The following is a 20,891-nucleotide window of genomic DNA, read 5'->3' on the forward strand; positions in this document are numbered from 1 at the left end:
GACTGCGGGTGGCCAGGGGCTGGCTGACCGCAGGGCAGGTGGACACAGCGTGGTGCCCACATACGCGCAAGTGCGGATCCAGGGGTGACAGTGGTCTGGGGACAGGATGCGGCAATCCGGGAAGGCCTGGAATTCTAAATTTGAACCTGGTTTTCCAGGTCGTTGTCTGCTTGTCAAGGGAGGAGAATATTTTATAGAGTTTGATCCTATGAAGTATAACTTTTAAATATGTAGCCGTGTGACATGTGCAAACATCAGGAAGAGATCCGTAGGCTGTCCACCCACCAGCCAGCCCAGCTCCCGTGGTGCTCGATTCCTAAAGAAGGTCAACGTCCCCTCACTTGGCACGTCTGGCTTCTCCCGGGGATTTCTAACCTTGTGCTCACCCCTCCTGCTCAGAGGTGAACTGGGGCTCTTCGGTTCAGGCCGGCTCCTACAACTTGGCCCTGAGCTACTCGGTGGGCCTCAACAAGGTGGAGGATCACATCAAGAACTACCGGTGAGCAAAGCCATGTCCCTGCTCTGGGAGGCTCCAGGCCAAGACCCGTGCCCCTGCCCCGGGGAAAACCCAGGGTGGGCGCGGTCCTTGCTCAGAGAGGGAACAGAGGTGGAGGAGAACCGCCCTGCGGGGAGGAGACGAGGTTGACATGGCTCAGTGGGGACCAAGCAAGTCTAGTGACCTCTCTGTACCTGAGTTTCCACAGCAGGATCTGCTCTTTGAAATGCAGAGGGCTCTAGAAGGGCGATGGGGTGTTGCCATCCCTGCCACAGGTGTCCGTCAGGCTGACTATGACGAACCTCTCCTTAGAGGGAGACTCGGGTGTCCTGGACCCCTTCCCACCACACCTTAATAGCTAACAGTCAGCCATTAAGTACTTAGGTTACATTGCTGCACAAAGTGCCATCCGCCGTCTCACCACAGCCCTCTGGGGTGTGTGAAATTACCGCGGTCACTGATGAGAACGCGGAGGCACAGAGAAATTACGTAGCTGGCCTACGGTCACATGGCTAAGGAGTGGCCAATTTTGGCTCCAGCTGAGTGTGGCAGCGGCCCTTGACCAGAGGCCGAGTCACCCACCCAGGTGACACGGAGCTCTTGTAAATGCTATGCCTCCCCACTCCCAGTCTTTACGCTTCCCGGCACCTGTGTTTTGCACCCAGACCCCTGTGGGCTCTGTCCAGATGGCTCATGCCCTTTTCCCTTCCCCTCCTCAGCCCCCAGTGCCTGGTGCTCACGGGGCCCCCCAACTTCCGCCCGGCCCTGGTTGACTTTGTGGGCACCTTCACCCGGAACCTCAGCCTGATGGTCTGTGGCCACGTGCTCATTGTGAGTGGCCCCTGCAGGTGGGGTGGGCACGTCCCCTTGGAGGAGCCCCTGGGCATGAAGTCCATACTTGGAAGGGTGGCAGGCAGCATTGGGGGCCGTGGAGGACGGAAGGGCTGTGGAGAAGCAAAGCCTACCGGACCCTGCTGTGGGCCTGGTTCTCTCCCCTCCCCTGTTCCAGTCACCAGCTTCTCCCCACTGCCCTACCTCTCACCTCTTGCCTCCATTTTCCTTCCCCCACCCTGCTCCCTCCTTCCCTTCTCTTCTTTCCCTCCCCTAACTCCATATGGGAGAATGGGCACCTCTGGGTGTGGCTGAGCCCATGGGGCAGCCTCCAGGGAGGAGAGGGGCTGAATCTCATTCAGGCCAGAGGGTGAAGGAAGGAGCCCCTGAGGTCACCTGCTCCCCCCACCTGCAGGGACCCCGCAAACAGAGGATGCCTGAGCTCCGGCTCATTGCCAATGGGCACACCAAGTGGCTGAACAAGAGGAAGATCAAGGCCTTCTACTCAGACGTCATTGCCGAGGACCTCCGTAGCGGTGTACAGATTCTCATGCAGGTGCCGTGGCTTTGGTGGGACAACCCGGAAGGCAGGATGTCCTAAGGGGCTAGTTGAAGCTCCTACTCCCACAGGAGTCTCCTACCTTCCTCCCCTTTCCAGATATGCTAATTTGGGGCACTTTCTCGGGGTGCCCAGGGCCTAGGGGAAACTGACCTGGAAGTCTGTGGGGATGGTGGGAGCTTGAGCCATCCTTGTTTTTCTTTTCTGATATAATTTACAGACAGCAGAGTGAAAAAGCATTAAGTGTATAGCCTGATGAATGTTTACGTAAGCAGATACCACCCAGCGGTATGAGGCCACCGCTCAGACCAAGTTCTGGGATGTTCTACCAGGCCATTCATTTTACTGCTCAGGTTTCTCATGTGTAAAATGGGATAAAATAATAGATGTTAATTCTGAGTCAACATTGGGAGTCCTTTCTTTTTTTAATTTTTTTTTTTTAATGTTTATTTATTTTTGAGACAGAGAGAAACAGAGCATGAACAGGGGAGGGGCAGAGAGAGAGGGAGACACAGAACTGGAAGCAGGCTGCAGGCTCTGAGCCATCAGCCCAGAGCCTGACGCGGGGCTCGAACTCACGGACTGTGAGATCGTGACCTGAGCCGAAGTCGGACGCCCAACCGACTGAGCCACCCAGGCGCCCCGGGAGTCCTTTCTAATAATTCTAAATATTTCTCACGATTTTTTAAAGAAGAACATATACGGTCTTTTGGGGGGGGGTATGAAAATATTTTGAGAATAGATAGCAGTGATGGTTGCACAACATTCTGGATATCTTAAATTCCACCGAATTCTATACCCTTTAAAATGGTTAATTTTGTGTTATGTAAATTTTATGTCAAAAAATTTTTTTTTACATTTTTATTTTTTATTTATTTATTTATTTATTTGTTTGTTTGTTTATTTATCTTACAGGGGAAAGCACGAACGCAGTCCCCCACTACCACAAATTATGCAGTCGAGTTTCCCACATTTGGGGATTTTTTTTTTTTTTTTTTTACATTTTTAAACACTGAAAAAAGAAATACAAAAATGGGCAGGTGAGATGGCCTGGGGATACTCTAAAGCTTGACATCCAAATTCAAGTCACTTGTGACGAGGAATAATTTGCTGGAGAAGCAGGAACTGGAATAATCCAGAGCTAATGGGGACGGTGACGTGATCGTAGCTTCTGGTTGTCACGTCACCTTTCTCGCAGGTGTGTCCAGACAGGCAGGACCCTGAACTGGCAGGATGGGATTTCTGAGCCCTCGCCACCTGGCAAAGAGGGCAGCGGGGGCTGAGAGAGCCCCACCCTCGTCACAGCACAGAGCCCCTGTGGGGCACGAGGCCTGGTCCCTCACCCCAACCCCCTACCCCTTGCAGGCCACAGGTCTCGGGAGAATGAAGCCCAACATTCTGGTGATTGGGTTCAAGAAGAACTGGCAGTCGGCTCACCCGGCCACAGTGGAGGACTACATTGGCATCCTGCAGTGAGTGAGGGCACGAGGGAGGCAGGGCCTGGGGTCTCTTGATTTGTGCCTTGGGAGTTTCCTGGGCCTTGGGAAGCAGTGGGTGTTAGAAGAAGGCAGTCCAAAGCTCAGGAAGAAACAGACCCACTGAGGGCTCGCCACTCTGGGGCACGGACACCAAGATGGGCAGGGGCAGGCAGGGAACACAGAGAAGGGGACTGGCCGGGTGTGGGACGATGGGGAGCGAGCTGGAGTGAGCAGCTGTCACTTGGCTGCAGCCAGCCGTGCCCAGGCAGAAATGTGGGCCTGGGCCCAGTGTTGCCCAGATCTTCTGGTTTTTCAGAGAAGTTGAAAATGTGGGTTTTTAGGTGAAAACCTTGTGCTCGCCTGTGGGCTACAGAAGGCCTCCCGGGCGGCGACCATGTGGGGACTCCCTGGGGACTTCAGGGTGAACTCCGAACCTTTTCTCCTTCAGCTCTTGCTGCGCAATGGCCAGCAAATGCCTGCCTGGGTTGCTTTTCTGTGTTGATGTGGCATAGAGAGGCAGTGTGTAGTAGCATTTCCAGAACAAAGGCTGAGCGCTGGGTCCCTGGGACCTGCTTCCGGGTCTGCTGTGAACCAGCTGCCTGACTCTGAGCCGTGCACCTGAGCCACCGCGGACACAGTCACAGCAGGAAGTGGTGGGATGTCTGTTCAGCACTCCACCCCCCAGCTTTGGCGCTCCAAGACCCCGAAATGCTGGGGCCTGAGAAGCCCCTGTCCCAGAGATGTGTAACTGAAAGAACCCACGGGGGCAATGCTTGGCTCATCAGATCAAGCCCTACTGGTGGTCTCCGGGGCCCTCTGTCAACCGGGCAGTAAATACACTTCCAGGGTGTCTTCTAGACATTCCACATAGACAAGCTGCCTTCCTGAGCAAGGCCATTCCTGTGTCTGTGCCTGCCCTCAGGGTTCTGTCTCAGCCATTTGACTCCAGACCCAGCTGGCCACTTCCTTAGCGTGCAGTCATGGGCAAGTTACTCCCCAAAACTCAAGTTTTGGATCTATAAGATGGGGCTAGCGATTCCCATGCCCACCTCTGTCGGCAGGGTTGTGCAGATTATCCAAATGTATCAGGAGGACAGAGCCTGCTTCAAAGACTGGCCTGACTTGGCTTCCCTCTGAGTACAGGGTTCACAGCATCCATAGTGCCACAGACCATAGAGCCAGAGGGGTCCTGGGGGACTCTCCGGTTCCACTTGCGTGTCACAGAGAGGGGGAGACGAGGCCCAGAGAAGAGGGGCGTGGTGGAAGACAAGGCCACCTCTAGACATCTGGTCTCCTGGGGGGGGCTGGGGGCTGAGGGCTGGGACCGAGAGGAACCTGACCCCACCTCTTCTCCTCCCAGCGACGCTTTTGATTTCAACTACGGTGTGTGTGTCATGAGGATGCGTGAGGGGCTCAACGTCTCAGAAGTGATGCAGGCACACAGTGAGTACATGCCCCACCTATTGGCATGCCTGTCAAAAGCCAGAACAGGAGCCCAGAAAGTTCTAGAACCCGATTTTTTTTAAGTGGTAGAGGGAAGAGAGAGAGAAGTTAGTAAGGAATAAAAGCTCATATATTCATAAAAAGTTAGCTTTTGATGGCCTCTTAGAACTCATCAGGTTTCCAAATGAAGAAACTGAGGCCCAGAAAGGAGACGTGATCAGCTCAAGGCCACACTTCCAGCTGGGTGCAGAAATGCGACTGGAACTCAGGGCTCCCCAATCACTATCAGGGTTTTTGCAACCAGATGAGATAAAGAGGATCTAAGAGGAGAAAGAAAAAGAGGGAAGAAAGGAGAATGCCCAGATAAAGACACTGGAATATGAAAATACACAGAGAAAGGCCACGGAGACGGGACATCTCCGAGACCATCTTTGGGGCACCGAGGAGGGATGTGTTTTACGTTTAGTCATGCAGGAATCTGCAGACCCTGAATTAGTCATATTTGCAGGGCTGAAAGAAATAATATATGGTCTAGAAAATAAGTGGGGGCGGCCCAGGGGGAGCTGACAGGTACGGATGCTACAGTTCTGGCAGGTGGGGACCGGGGCGTGCTGACCCATGTCACCCTGTACAGACAGCATGCCTGGCACACAGCGGCTGTGCAATGAATATTGATGCAACCAATATTTACAGAACAGCAGCCCGTGCTCCTGACAGACGTTGTGCTAGGCGCTAGGGGTACTGCAGGGGTAAAACAAAGTCTGCCCCTGGGAAGCTGCTGTTCCCATAGGAAGTGCAGTGGACCCACAAGTCATTTTAGACAGTGACGCCGACACAGGGCTCGTGGTCCGAAAGGCCTCTCGGAGGAGGGGGACTTTCACTGAGAAGGGGAGATGCTGTGAGGGCTCCTGGCTCAGGGGCAGGGGCCAGGTCAGTGGAAGGTGAGGAGTCAGGACTCTCCAGTATAAGGGGGAGCCTGGAAGTGCCCTAGGCAAGGAGAGCCTGGGAACAAAACTGTCCCCTCTCTTGCAGTTAACCCAGTGTTTGACCCAGTGTTTGACCCAGCGGAGGACAGCAAAGAAGCCGGCACCAGCGGGGCCAGGCCATCTGTCTCAGGCACACGTCAGTCCCCACCCCACTCAAGGCGCTCTCACCTCATGGGGCAGCTAGTGGGGGGCCATGAGGGAAGCTGGTCAAGGGCAGGAGGTGCTCGAGACCCTTGGGGATGGGTAACTGGGGGCCAGAGCAGGTGGGATGGGGCAATATTCAACATCACAGCCCTTTTTGGGAATTCAGTATCCTGACATTGTGAGGACACACCCAGCTGGCTCTGCAGCCCATGTCCGACCCCTCCAAAGGCACCTGGCCACACTCAGATGTCAGGGAGGAGAGGAGTAGGCTTCTCCTTCAGTCCTTTCCCACTGATGCTCTGGGAGGCAGGGGAACAGCACAGGAGCTGGGGGCATCCGGTGGGCATTTGCGAGGGGCACAGGGTTGTTTTTAAGAGAATGGTCCCTGGTCTCCAATGCTCACCAGAATCCTGGGAGAGAGACGCTAGGAGCAAGGGAGGGGCACGTCCTAGCACTGCATGTCTGGGACTGCCGCTCCTGGTCCACCTGCCTGACAATCGGGTATGAGGGTCTCACTGTCAGGAGAGCCACTGGTGGTGATCTGGGCCAGTCCCCACCATGCATGCCCTGAGCAGGGTGCTTCTGGCCGCTGTGTGCGTGGCCCGGGTGACAGCGAGCCCACCTCACAGGGCAGGTGGCTCTGTTTTCAGACAGACGCAGGCATTTGAATGTGCACTGCTCTCAGGTGACCTGCCCCTGTGCTCCTGCAGTGGACCCCGAGGCCCTGGTACGGGAGGAGCAGGCCAGCACCGTCTTCCAGTCTGAGCAGGGCAAGAAGACCATAGACATCTACTGGCTATTTGACGATGGAGGTCAGTGCCCCCCTGGACACCAGCTCTCCCCAAGGCTGTCTTCCCTACATGGCCTACCCTTCCTGGCCACTCTGGACAAGGTTCCTAGAGGGACCCCGGGGCCCAGACAAGGGGAATAGGGGCCTTCGGGCCCACCTCTGGGCTTGGGGGAGCCTGGCCGGGCCCCTCTCTTGGCCCCCAGTGTTTCAGCTGTAAAATGGAGCACTTTATAGGGGGAGCTGAGTTTGGCACGGGATGGAATGTTCAGACAAGCTGGGCCTTAGGAGCCACGGGCACCCGCCATAACGGGGGGAGATGGGCCAGTGCACAGAAAAGCTGTAGGAATGTTCTTCTGTTCCCAAAGAAATATACCCTCTCCCATTTTTCTTAAGATACATGCCTCTCAGCTTTATTATTCCGTGTAGACAGAAATAGGGCCCCAGGTAGACAGAAAATGTTCCCACTCCAGTAGTATGTATCCTGTTGGTGAAAGTTAATATAGAGAGAACGCTTACCGTTGCTTGACATTAAGTGCTTTCCGTGGGCTAACCTAATGCAATCCTTAGGTAGGAAGTTGTTTGAGACTCCTTTACAAATAAGGAAACTGAGACATAGAGTGGTGACGTAGTTTGTCCAGGGTTATGCAGTGATAAGTGACAGCTGCTCTTGGCCTTCTATGAAGGGATGACAAGGAAGGATGAGGGTTCCCATCCATTGGTCAAATCTTTCATCTTCAAAAAATGCCAGCAATCCAGATTTTCACATGCAAAGCCCCCACTTATTATAAACATATTTTTTTAATGCTTATTTATTTATTTATTTATTTATTTATTTTTAACGTTTATTTATTTTTGAGACAGAGAGAGTCAGAGCATGAAAGGGGGGGCGGGGGGGAGGTCAGAGAGAGAGGGAGACACAGAATCTGAAACAGGCTCCAGGCTCTGAGCTGTCAGCACAGAGCCCGACGCGGGGCTCGAACTCACAAGCCGCGAGATTGTGACCTGAGCCGAAGTTGGATGCTTAACCGACTGAGCCACCCAGGCGCCCCAATGCTTATTTATTTTTGAGACAGAGTGCAAGCGGGGAAGGGGCAGCGAGAGAGGGAGAGACCGAATCCAAAGCAGGCTCCAGGCTCTGAGCTGTCAGCACAGAGCCCGACGTGGGACTCAAACCCACAAACTGTGAGATCCTGGCCTGGGCCGCAGTTGGACATTTAACCGACTGAGCCACCCAGGAGCCCCCAATTATTAAATGTCAGCTCACTTATTTAAAAACATCATGCAGATGAGAAAGAATGAAATCATGCCATTTGCAGCAACGTGGATGGTCCTGGAAGGTATTATGCTGAGTGAAATAAGTCAGTCAGAGAAAGATATCATATGTTTTCACTTACATGTGGATCTTGAGCATCTTAACAGAAGATGATGGGGGAGGGGAAGGGGGAAAAATAGTTACAAACAGAGAGGGAGGGAGACAAACCATAAGAGACTCTTCAATACAGAGAACAATCTGAGGGTGGTTGGGGGAGAGGGGAAAATGGGTGATGGGCATTGAGGAGGGCACTTGTTGGGATGTGCACTGGGGGGTTGTATGTAAGCGACGAATCACGGGAATCTACCCCCAAAACCAAGAGCACACTTTACACGCTGTATGTTAGCCAATTTGACAATAAATTATATTAATAAATAGATAGAATAAAAACGTCATGCAGGCCAAATGAGCCCCAGCCCACAGAGCCCCGTGTGCCACCCTGCTTTAGTCTAGCACCCTCATGATACAGATGGGTAAACTGAGGCCCAGCGAGGGGAAGAGGTTTGCCAGTGGCAGAGCGGGGTGAGAACCCGGAGGGTGTTTTGTCCTGAGAGGACTTCCCTCTTGATTTACGGGGACCCTCCTTGCCAGGCCTCACCCTCCTCATCCCCTATCTCCTCGGCCGCAAGAAGAGGTGGAGCAAATGCAGGGTCCGCGTGTTCGTGGGGGGCCAGATCAACAGGATGGACCAGGAGAGAAAGGCGTAAGTGGGGCTTGCTGGTCCAGCGCCAGCCCAGCTCTCCCCAGGGGTGCCCCCACCCCCGTTCCCCGCACCCGCACCCCTGCCCCGGGTGGGCTCAGCTCTCCCCAGGTCACAGCAGCGGTGAGGGGGCTCTGGGCCAGGGCAGGCTTTGGTGTCCTGTCCCCCTTTTAATAAGCGGCAGGCACTCTAGTTCCAGCCATGAGGGGGAGGAGTGTTACATTTTAAAACCACAAAATCTGCTCAAGGAGAAATCTGTGTGAAAGGAGGGATGGAGAAGGATCCTTCAGGGCGACATCCCCCAAGCTTGGGATGCTGTTCCTGGTGAGACAGGAGGTGACTTCCGTGGCCAGGAGACGGGGCCGCAGATCCTACTGAATTTCTTGGTGAGAAGTGACGTTTAATTCTCCTCCAAGTGTGTGGCTCACTCCACAGGAGGAGGGCCCTCTGCCGGGAAACCCAGGCTAATCTGTCTCACCCGGAAAGAACAGGCCTGGCTGGGGCGCTTGGCCGGCAACGGCTACCGGTCAGAACTTAGCCACGGTGGTTTGTGGGTTTTACTGATCGTCTCTCTCCGGCAGGAGATGCTGGTTTTCTTTTGAACATTGCCATATGACATTTCCTTTTAAGATGTGGCTAAGTAAGAAATGAGTTGATTTAAGTCAAAAAGGAAGTAGATGGTAAAGCAGGTATACAGGTGTGCGGCCGGGCAGGTGGCTCACGTGTGCCTAGAGTTGGGCCACGGTTGTTTTAGAGCAAAAGCAAGGTCAAGTGAGGTGAAAGGTTGTAGGGTGGAAGACCGCTGGATGGGGCAGACAGGTTGGGAACAATGGGTGGCTCGCTCAAGGTCGTGCGATTAATTAGCCAAAGAGAAGAAACTCCGCCCAGCCTCTGGTGCCCTCTACACCAATCCCAGCCACGATGCCCCAGGGCCGGGACCCTGTGGCCTTGCCACCCTGGTCCTGCACCAGGACTGCGTCCCCATGATGCCTTCTCAGTCACCCGTTGTGCGAGTTCAGGGTGCCCAGCAATCCCATCTCCTTGTCCTCACCCCTGCTGAGAGCTTCTATACCGGAAGGCCCTTCCCAGCAGTGCCGAGGAAAGCGTTGCTTAGAAAGAGCAGCATCTAGCTTCTCTGTGATCTCCAGAAACAGGCCAGGAAGGCTGCTTTGCCGGCTCAGCTTCCAGTTCCAGCCCCCAATGGAAGCCGGGCTCAGCAGGTTTAGTTGAGCTCAAGACCATGGCCCCATGGGGGTCACAGGCTGTCCTGCATGGGAAGGTTGTAGAGTGTTCTCTGCCTCCCAACCGTCCCTCCACCAGGCCAAGCCCTCTTCCCCCTCAAGACCAGGCTTGTGCTGCCTCCTGCCACCCCCACGCTGCACACCAACACATCTGCCCACAGCTCTGCTTCCTAATTTCGCTCCCGAGTTCAGGGACCAGCGGCAGCTTGACACCTGGGCCCCAGCCTGATCCTTAAGGTTTATCCCTCCCTCCTGCCTCCCCCAGCTAGCCACTCACTGCTCCCCCTTCACCCCCTGCACCCCCATGTTCTCACTCATTGGGACTTCCCACCCCCATGCACTCAAACCCTGCCAGCTCATTCTGGAGTATCCCCAAAGTCCCCTCCCGTCCGGGAATTCTGATGCAGTGGGTGGGCTAGAGCCAAGTCAGGTATATTATTTAGAAGGCTCCAGTGTGGACACCACACCCCCTTATAATAATCTTACACACCAGGCACTGTCTGGCTAGCTTGCCGCCTCCTCCATGAAGCCCTCCCTGACTGCCACAAACCATGGCGTTGGCGTCTCCTCCCCTGTTGCACGCAAAGCCAGTGCTATGTGGCTGTCGCTCCTGGTTCTGCATTTAGCTCACGTGCGGCATCTCTGTTTCCTTAGCCCACCCTGTAATTTCCTGTGGTTTACCTTCCCATCCCTTAGACCCTTGTTTCTCAAAGTGTGGTCCGTGGAGCAGCCGTATACATCACCTGGGAGCTTATCAGAATGCAGAATCCCAGGCCCCTGCCCCCGACCAGGTGAATCAGACTGCGTATTGTGACAAGGTCCCCGGCAGATGTATAGACACATTAAACCGTAAGGTGTGCTAGTATAGTACGGAGATACTTGGGGAAACCCTGCTTCATTACTTTTCCACATTGCTCGTCATCATCTGACCTACTCTATCAATATTCGGCTCTTGTCCTGAATGCAAACTCCCTGAGGGCAGGGTTTGATCTGCTGTACTCGCTGCTGGGTCCTCGGTAGACACTCAAGACCAACCCGTTTCCTGGAAGAACTCATGCTTAGAACTCTCCACCTTCCAGGATCATTTCTCTGTTGAGCAAGTTCCGACTGGGATTCCACGACGTTCACGTCCTTCCTGACATCAACCAGAAGCCGCGGGCGGAGCAGTAAGTTCTCTGCGGTGACTTCCTTCCCAGGCAGAAGGACCAGCCATGTGCCCTGCAGACCCCTGTGCGTGTTGCCCCTGTGTGTCTGGTGAGCCACGGGCAGGCAGCCACCTACACGGGGCTCAGGGGAAGAAAGAGGAAGGGGTAGGAGTTTGCAGCCGCTTCTTTTCCTGCCAGCGTTTCTTCCTTCGCATATCAGAGCTCTGGGCTTTGCCAGAAACACAGCTGGGCTGGAGGACAGTGAATGGTCAGTTCGTGCTTTTCTCAGAGCGCGTGTTTCACGCTGGCGCGCGTCCCGGGTGCTCTGCCCCTCGAGGGGAGGCAGGTGTTTCATCCTTAAGGGACCCCACCCCCACCCACCCCAAGGACCTGCGGGGGAGGATGTCTGGCTTCACACTTCCCACTGCTTGCTACTCATAAGTTTCTAAATTTTCTCCAGCACCCTGAATGTTTTCATAAAGCAGTGGTTCTCAAACCTTGGCCCCTGTCAAAATCACATGGAAGGGCGTATGACAACACAGCTTGCTGGGTTCCCCTCCCCCGCCCCCTGCCCCAAGATGCTGAGTCAGCAGATCCGGGTCAGCGCCTGAGAACCTGCATTTCTAATAAGCTCTCAGGTGCTGGTCCAGGCACCCAACTTTGAGAACCACTGTCTTAAAGACAGTCCTGAGTCGATGTTCAAAAATGCCAGATTGATGGCTTCTGCCTACTTGTGGCTTCTGAGCTCTAGACCTTGACCTTTTTGTGAGGTCTCAGCTCCACTACGAACTTACTCCTTCTCTAGGCATTGCCTAATTTAAGTTCCTGAAAAAGGAACTATGACTGGCCTAGTTTATCTCTTCCTGCCAGGCGAAGGTAGAGGTTGCCGCAAAGCCTATTTTCTTGGCTACCTTTGCTCCAGTTGGCTGTGTCCAGGGTTGGCAGGGTCACAGGCCCAGAAGCACATGGCTGGAGGGCAGGGGCCGTGGCAGAGGCACATTCCAGAACTGAAGGTACAAAGTCCCTGAGGCAGAAACATGGCAGGGACAGTCCCTGATGTTATTTTTATAAATACATCGGTGCTTAGAGTGGGGCGAATGTTGAATGGTCTGGGCCACGGCTCTCCTCCTCTCCCCCCACCCCCACAACAGCAAGCACACAGACTTTAAGCAACACTCCCATGTGAACTTGTAGCTAGGCTCAATGGTGGGGTCAGAAGGAAGATTATTTGCTTGCTCAATGATTCAATTTCATATTCTGAAACTAAGACGTTTACGATAGGGTTTGCTTTCTGTAAATCAGTCTAATCGAGGTTTTCCAGCACTCCACCTCCCTAGTAAAAAGTAAGGTCCGCCCGACCTCTTAATTCTCCCTTAGATTCCCCATTTCCTGGAAAGGGAAGGAAATCAAGAAAGGAACTAGTCAGTGGTGATGGGTATATTGGCCCCTACTGCGTGTTGGGGCAGAGGTGAATAATCACAGCTCCCACCACCAGGGTTTACTCTGGCCCAAGTGCAGGCTAGAGGAAGTCAAGAGCCATCAGAACGCTGCTGACATGGACCAGAACACACAAGACAATGCAGCTGTCTCTGTTGGCAAAGCCTTGAGAAAGGCCCCGAGCAGAGACACCGGGGAATACCTTCCAGAGGGGAGGAGACTGAGAGCAAAAGCTCGCAGACCCCCATCCAGCAGCCCTGATCTTTAAAACCCCTGCCTTGGCCCCTCTCTGCCTCCACTTCCTGGCCCACTGTCTCCTCCTTTGCACAAACTTCTCCAAAGAGATTTAAGCCCTTCGTGGCCACTACCTCACGGAAATCACCCTCGCCAGCGTCATTGCTCACCTCCGCACCACCTTGTCCACAGAGCTCATTTCTGTCCTTATCTTTCTCTGCCTCTCCACTTCATTTGACACAGCGATCCTTCCTGAAACAGTTCTTTTGGCTCTGGAGACGTCGCCCTTGACAGGATCCCTCCTACCTTAGTGATCCTTCTTTCCAGTTTTTTATTTTATTTTTTAATTTTTTTTTTTTTTTTAGCGTTTATTTATTTTTGAGACAGAGAGAGACAGAGCATGAACGGGGGAGGGTCAGAGAGAGGGAGACACAGAATCTGAAACAGGCTCCAGGCTCTGAGCTGTCAGCACAGAGCCCGACGCGGGGCTTGAACTCACGGACCGCGAGATTGTGACCTGAGCCGAAGTCGGCCGCTCAACCAACTGAACCACCCAGGCGCCCCATCCTTCTTTCCAGTTTTGATTGCTGATTATTCCTCCTTTATCTGACGTAAACTAGTCTGCATCCTTGGGATTGGGCCCTGGACATTTTTTTCTCTTGACTCTGTCCCCCATGTGAGCTCATCCATCCATATGGCTTCAGGCGGCTTCATCTGAATGCTGACCAGTCCCAATTTCTATTTGAAATAATGTAAGTCAAGTCACAGAACAGCCACAGACAGCTTCCTGTCTCACTCAGGGCAAATAACGAAGGCCTGTCTGATCTGGGTGCCCCACTCACCTTGCTCTGGCCATGCTGGCTCCTTTGCTGCTCCCCCAACACACCAAACACACTTCTGCCTCAGGGCCTTTGCACCTCCAGTTCTGTGTGCTTCAGCACCCGCTGACCTGTGAAGAACTGGCTTCAGAGGGACAGGCATCCTTCAGCTTCAGGAAGGCCTTCCCCACCCCAAATATTCCCAGTCCTGGTACTCAGTTTGTGCCTTCAGGAAACTTCCCCTCTATATTGGCCTGTTTATTGCCCAGCAGACTGTGCGCTCTGTAGATAGCGGACGTTGTGGGGTTTGTTCCCTGGCAAGTAGCACAAAGCCTGGCACAGGATGGTACTCAGGAGCTACCTGGGGACCGGTCGAGTGGGTAGAAGTGGATCCCAAGGCGGTCGTGTGGACAGCTTGCGGAAGGTTGGTTGAATGCCACAGCCAGCGTCAGTGCTGATTTCTGCGCAGAAGCTGCTTTGATGTAAACCGCAGCGGCACAATGGGTTCAGCCTACAAAGAACGTCCCTTTGGTCCCCATGTCCATCTCCCTCGGGGGACCTGGTTCCCATGGAAACTGGGCCATCTCACCTGGTCTCACCTCCTCTCTCTGTCCCTAGCACCAAGAGGTTTGAGGACATGATTGCACCCTTCCGCCTGAATGACGGCTTCAAGGATGAGGCTGCTGTCACCGAGATGAGGCGGGACTGCCCCTGGAAGATCTCAGACGAGGAGATTAACAAGAACAGAGTCAAGGTACCAGAGAGAGAAGGGCCTTGCCGGGGTGGGTGGGGGTCAAGGCCCTCCTCTGGGTCAGGGCCGTGTGCCGTATCTGTCTTAAACTTTCTTTCTTTTTTTTTTTAAGCTCATTTATTTATTTTGGGAGAGAGCAAGTGAGTGGAGAGGGGAAGAGAGAGAAAGAGAGAGAGAGAGAGAGAGAGAGAAAGAGAGAGAGAATCCCAAGCAGGCTCTGCACTGTCAGCATGGAGCCTGATGCAGGGGCTGGAACCCATGAACTGTGAGATCATGACCTGAGCCGATATCAAGAGTCCGATGCTTAACCCACTGAGCTACCCAGGCGCCCCTGTTCTGAACTTTCTTTTTTTTTTTTTTTTTTCAACGTTTATTTATTTTTGGGACAGAGAGAGACAGAGCATGAACAGGGGAGGGGCAGAGAGAGAGGGAGACACAGAATCGGAAACAGGCTCCAGGCTCTGAGCCATCAGCCCAGAGCCTGACGCAGGGCTCGAACTCACAGACCGCGAGATCGTGACCTGGCTGAAGTCGGACACTTAACCGACTGCGCCACCCAGGCGCCCCATGTTCTGAACTTTCTTAACGTTCTCCTCTTAACCCTCCCCCTCTACCATGCCCCAGCCTCTGGGGTATCCTCAAGCCACAGATGTTGGTAGCCCAGTCGTGGAACTCAGAGCCATTCTTGGCATGAGAGCCTGGTCCCTCTGCCCATTTGAGTCACCCCTGGCTATGGCAATGGACTGGCCAGAGGTCTTTCTCTCCTCTCTATGGCTGGTGGGAGGGATTCCTGAGACAGGTGGCAAAGGTCAAGGTAGATCTTGTGCTATGGGCCAACAAGCTGCCTGGTGGTTCCCCTTAGCCTGTGGATCCCATCCCACAAGCAGCCTAAAGCCATGGATGCTCCTGCCCAGGTAGCATCTTCCAGACTCTTTCAAGGCCTAAAGGAAAGTGGTGGCTGCCGTGGCCACTCTGCGGTGGGGCGAGCTGTGGGAGCGCCTGGGGATCACAGTTCTGCTCCCTGTGTGCTCTGGGTCGGTGGTCCCCCCACCCCCACTTTGCCCCTTACAGGACATGTAGCAAACTCTGGGACACCATCCCATCCCACCTTCCCGCAAGGAAGAATTGCTCCCTGCAGACGTCACTAGTGCAGGGTCCGGAGTCTGGGATCTCAGTGAACTCACTTCCCTCCTTCTTTGGGGTGTCCTCCCACGGTCAGACTCTTGAGTGTCAATCATTTCTGAACCATCTGGAGACAGGTCTTGGGGTGGGAGGGAGCCTCCCAACCCAACCTCACGTAAGCTTTGGGGAATTCTGATCTGTCACAGCCCTGAGGCTCCGCCCCAGAGGGCCCACAGCTCCTTGGGAAATGCTGGATAAAGCATAGTGTCCCCAGAAGGCTCTGGCTTGGCCTGGTGCAGAGAAGGAGATGGCATGTTCCACCTCTGCTCCGACTCTACCTTATGGAGAGACTTCCACATGCCAGGACCTCGGCTTGGTGATTTGCGTGGGTTATCGCTCTCGACGCTGCCCAAATTCCCCCAGGGAGGGGATTATCCTACCCATTTTGCAGCGAAGACAGTGAAGCTTGGGGGGCCCGCATGCCTTGCCCGGGTTCTCTCTGCTGTGAGCTATCAGGGCTGAGATTCAGACCCAGCTCCCTCCGCACCACAGAAGGCGCTCGCTCCCCCCAACTACACCCCCAGTCGTGGTAATAAGGTCCGGCAAGGAAGAGCCACGGAGGGCTTCTCAAGGTGAACTTGGCACTCAGTGACTCTGAGGGGCTCCTTCCATCTCAGAGGAAGGAGAGTCTGTAATAGTTTAGGGGGAACAATTCGTGCATCTGGTTTGAATGTTAAAAGAGGCTGGTGGGCTTAGCGGGGACGTTTCCCAAGAATGTAGGCAGTGACCACGTGGCTTTTCGTTCCAGTCCCTTCGGCAGGTGAGGCTGAATGAGATCCTGCTGGATTCCTCCCAGGACGCTGCTCTAGTGGTCATGTAAGTGGCCCCCGGTGGGAGGGGAAGCCTGTCGCAGAGGCCCGGGGCGTCCGCTCTGGGAAGGGATTCAGGAGGTGCGCACCTCAGGAGGGCTGGGGACCCAAGCCCTCCCCTGTGAGGCGGAAGGGCCCGAAGTTCCAGGAAACACAGTCCAGGTGGCTCGTTAGCACGTGGCTGGGCCTGCGTCCTCCGCACCCCCCTCACCTGAGTGCCAGCTGGCAGAGGTCCAGGGCCTCACACGTCCCAGGCCTCACGGACTCCCCTGACCATGGTTTTCCCTCGTTCGCCTCCTTTTCCTGCCAAACTCAGCTTGGCAAAGAGGACCCAGCCCATTCCAGAAGAAAATCAATTCCTGGTTGTTTGGGAATCACCCGGTCCTTCTTGGCCATTGGCCACCCCCGACTGATGTTGGTGCCAAGCCTGGGCAGCAGAAGGAGAGGCTCGCCATCCCAGGCTCCATGCCCGTCAGACCCTCCGGCTTCCGCTGCTGCTGGCTGTGTCTGGTTATGGGCCACTTCTGAGTATGCAGAAGGCGAGGGGACAGGTGGCAGCGGCACTGAGGGTCTCAGGGTGGCTCTATTCTCTCAGAGGCCAGGAGGAAAAACATGGTCGGCCAAGCCCTCTGAGCGCCCTCCCTGAGAGAAGCCCAGCTCCCAGGGAATGGGGCTATGAGGCAAGGCAGCTAGCTGACCTGGCTCACATTTCCTGAGGGCTAGTCACCTGGGAGTTCCTCAGGACAGCCAAGAAGCCTGCGGGGACTGGTTTTTCCTATCCTGAAACCAGGATCCGGCACACCACTTGCAGGCCCCAATGCAAAATGAAAATGTGTTCAAACATTATTAAGGATGGCAAGATGGCGGCAGCAGAGGATTAAACCCAGCGTGGGACCCTTCCAAGTGCAGGGGCCCCACGCGACTGCACGGGTTGCACGCCCACGTGGCTGGCTCTGCGGGAGCAGTGCTCCCCGGGGCCGGTAGGGAGATGATTTTTTGTACAAAGAAAGCGCTTCGTGTTTCTTTGATGTCCGAACTGTGGTAAGAGAAAGAGCTGGGTTTATTTGTGAGCCTCTGGCCAATGCCCAGCAGAGAATGTTCCCAGGGCAAGGCTGGACTAGGCTGTGGACTGGGTCAGAGTGCAAGACAGTGGGGATGGCTGCATCCTGGGTTGACTCCCCGGAACTTTCTTTGGGTGTGGTACCTGGTGTGTGTGAAACCACCTCTTCATGAACGCTACCTGTGTTCAGAGAAGTGGGATTTTGTTTTTGATTTTTTAAATATATTTATTTATTTTTGAGAGACAGAGTGAGACAAAGTGGGGGGGGGGGGTTGCAGAGAGAGAGGGAGACACAGAATCTGAAGCAGGCTCCAGGCTCCGAGCTGTCAGCACAGAGCCCGACTCAGGGCTCAAACCCACAAACCGCGAGATCATGACCTGAACCGAAGTCAGATGTTTGAGCCAAGAGAAGTGGGATTTTCAAAAAAAATTTTTTTTCAATGTTTGCCTATTTATTTTGAGAGAGAGAGAGCATGAGCAGGGGAGGGGCAGAAAGAGAGGGAGAGAGAGAATCCCAAGCAGGCTCCACGCTGTCAGCACAGAGACTAATGCAGGGCTTGAACTTAGGAACCGTGAGATCATGACCTGAGCCGAAGGCTTAACCGGTTGGAGGCTTAACCGACCCAGCCACCCAGGTGCCCCTGAGAAGCAGGTTTTTTGCATTTTGTCTCTGCTGTCGTTAGCTCACTGTGTGGCCTTGAGCAAGTAACCCTACTTCTCTGTGTCTCCGTCTCCCTGATTATAGAGAAGAGTTAAACCTAATTATTTCCAAGGTTGTCCTTCACTCTAACATGCTGTGATTCTAAGTTTACTTGCCACTAAAATGAGTCGGTCTCTCCAGCCATAAGTCGAGCAGTTTCATCCTGGGAGATGAGCCCCTGCTGATACCTCTCCCTTCCCACTTCCCAATCCCCGGGACCTCAGAGGGAAAGCCAGTCCCCCACCCCCACCAACCTTCGTGGGATTGGCAGGTACAAATAATCATGGGTCCAGACATCTTAGAGAAGATGTCTGTGCATGGTGTCCGAACCCATGGGACCAGCTACATCTGCTGCGCGAAGGGGCCCCAGCCTTTGGGCCACCTTCACTGGGAGGGCACAGCGGCCGCACCTCGGCATTGCCTGTCTCCACCCCGGAGACACGCCCACCAGTGTTTCTACAAGTTCAGTGAGGGTCACTTCCATCAGAACCACCGGGGCACTGAGCAAAATGGCCAGTTCCTCTGTTCCCTCCAGATCAGTGTCTGGGGGCGGAGTCAAGGAAACTGCATTCCCCAGAAATTCCGAGGAAGGAAAAGAATCCTCCCAGGCCGCGGTGAAAAGATAAAATTACATTTTTCAGCATCTTGAAGAGTGCACTTGGACCATTTTCTAGAGCAGGTTTGGGGCAGAACTTGGTGTTTGCTCTGTACCCATCAGCGGTTTATCTGATCAATGGCCCATGTTTGAGTTCAGCTTAACCTGCACAGCTGATAAACCAGCCTTATAGGATGATAAGCCAGCCCGATAACTTTTGCCGAGATGAACAACCTGTCTCTGGTCCCACTTTTGGGTTTGGATCCGTCTTTCTTCCATAAAGACGCCCTCCTCAAAGGCAATAGTAGTCGTCGACATTGCATCTTGTCGATCGAGTTTCTATGCCACACTCGGGCATTGGGCCTTAGTAATTTTCACAACGCTGTGAAGTGCTTCTGTTTTATACCTGTCTCCCCCACAACACACACACACACACACACACACACACACACACACATTGAAGATGAGGAAACTGAGTCTCAGGGGAGTTAGGGCAACTTGCCCAGGATCCCACAGCTGTGAAATGGGGATTGTTTTCTGAAACCTTGGATCCAGGTCAGATGCAAATCTGAACAAAAGGTTCCTTTATTCTGGAGCAGCGTTATTTCTAAAGATTAACAGCTGAAAGCTGTTAATCCTGGGAACAGGAGTGATGGGCCTGGGGTGGAGCGCAAAGGGAGGACAGGTGGACAGGCCCCGCTGGGGAAGGGAACGTGGTGCTGAAGCTTGAAAGGCCACAGCAGGAGTGATGGGTGTCCCCTGCCCCTGGTAATGCAGCCACCAGCTTTGAAATTTCTGATTTCAGTGCCTGAGAATGACGTGGGAGTTCCTGGAGAGTCTTTCAACGTAACTGAAACTTCAGCCTGTTAAATCAGAAAAGTTGGGTTTCGATCTTTCCACTTCCCTTCCCCTGAGTGTCACCAGACACAAACATGTCCTAACTGTGGTGACACTAGCTGATTGAAATACCCCTGTTCCCGCCACCTTTCCCAGTCCTAGGGAACTTGCTTTCCGCCCCCCCTCCCCCGCCCCCGCCCCTGCAATGTTTGTTTATTTTTGAAAGAGAGAGAAAAAGAGAATCCGAAGCAGGCTCTAGGCTGTCAGTGCAGAGTATGACACAGGGTTCAAACCTATGAACCACAAGATCATGACCTCGGCCAAAGTTGGATGCTTAACCGACTGAGCCACCCAGGCACCCCTAGGGAGCTTGCTTTCTAAAGGAGGGTAGAGGTGGTCCCAAGGGAGGCTTTGAGGCTGGACTTTTAAATAAGAGACAGCTGCTCAGGGACCCTGGTTGGCCTTCTCAGCAGAGGTGAGTGTTGCAGTGAAAAGAGGCAGCTGGCGGGGGAGGGGGGGGTGATCCCAGACCATGGTTGGAGCCCCAGCTCTGCCACGCACTAGTTCTGTCCTTTCTGGCCGCTAAGTAGTAATGAGTGCGACATCAGTGGCTGGCGTTAGGAGGTGCTTGCTGTGTGCCAGGCATTGCGTGGCTCCCTTTGTGTGCTTTGTCCTCTGTAGAGCTCGCAAGCATCCTGTGAGGGGGGTTGGTGTGTCCTCACCTTAGGGCAGTAAGCCACCTGCCAAAGCCACGTGACCGAGGAGGGGCAGAGCCTTGCTCACAGCTTCCCTGCTGCCAGCTCCCGCCCGTGCTCTGCAGCCCAGAGTCGCTCAGTCTTCCTTTCTGCCCGGGTGCCCTCAGCTGGGAAGAAGGGGGGTTGCTGCAGGCCCTGCCCATCCCCCGGGGTTGTGTTGAAGTTCAGATGAAATAACGGTTGGGATGGACCGTAGGAAAACAGACTGTAAAGAGCAGCCCCGTGTGAGATGCCGGTGTCTCAAGTTCATGTAACGCCCGCTGGGCCTGTGAGATACTGCGCCTTCTCCTGGAGCCAAGAGCAGGGCAGCCACCGTCATCCTGAAGTATTTCTGGAATCTTAAGGTGGTGGAAAAGTCACTTCCTGAAATAGCCGTAATTATGTGGTTGAACGGCCGCCCCAGGGCACCTCGTTATTTGCACGGCATTGCAGTGCGGACAAAGGGCTGTCCCAAGGCAAGGGGGAGTGCTGCTCCCAGGGCCTCACATACACGGCAGGAGGCAGGACAAGAACACACTGAAACATGTGAGCGTATCACACTGTTGTGGCCACAGGCTGGCACGACTCAAGGGGCCTGAGGGGGTGAGA

General features: G+C 54.2%; 1 protein-coding gene across 7 annotated transcripts in view; it reads left to right on the forward strand.

The window, feature by feature from the left end:
* The window catches only part of SLC12A3 (solute carrier family 12 member 3), a 38,789-nt gene that overhangs the window by 16,338 nt on the left and 1,560 nt on the right, over positions 1–20,891 (forward strand). For 2 of the 7 annotated variants that reach the window (XM_045442816.1, XM_045442817.1), the window contains exons 15-25: positions 400–499; positions 1,216–1,327; positions 1,743–1,883; positions 3,252–3,358; positions 4,725–4,807; positions 5,840–6,013; positions 6,648–6,749; positions 8,631–8,742; positions 11,060–11,146; positions 14,233–14,368; positions 16,296–16,363. In XM_045442816.1, the coding sequence (XP_045298772.1) occupies positions 400–499; positions 1,216–1,327; positions 1,743–1,883; positions 3,252–3,358; positions 4,725–4,807; positions 5,840–6,013; positions 6,648–6,749; positions 8,631–8,742; positions 11,060–11,146; positions 14,233–14,368; positions 16,296–16,363 (1,222 nt within the window). Of the gene's footprint in view, positions 1–399; positions 500–1,215; positions 1,328–1,742; positions 1,884–3,251; positions 3,359–4,724; positions 4,808–5,839; positions 6,014–6,587; positions 6,750–8,630; positions 8,743–11,059; positions 11,147–14,232; positions 14,369–16,295; positions 16,364–20,891 lie in introns of all 7 variants that reach the window. The other 5 variants (XM_045442819.1, XM_045442820.1, XM_045442821.1 and 2 more) reach the window with 3 other exon arrangements.

Source organism: Leopardus geoffroyi, chromosome E2, assembly GCF_018350155.1.
Source record: "Leopardus geoffroyi isolate Oge1 chromosome E2, O.geoffroyi_Oge1_pat1.0, whole genome shotgun sequence".
Lineage (NCBI taxonomy): Eukaryota > Metazoa > Chordata > Mammalia > Carnivora > Felidae > Leopardus > Leopardus geoffroyi.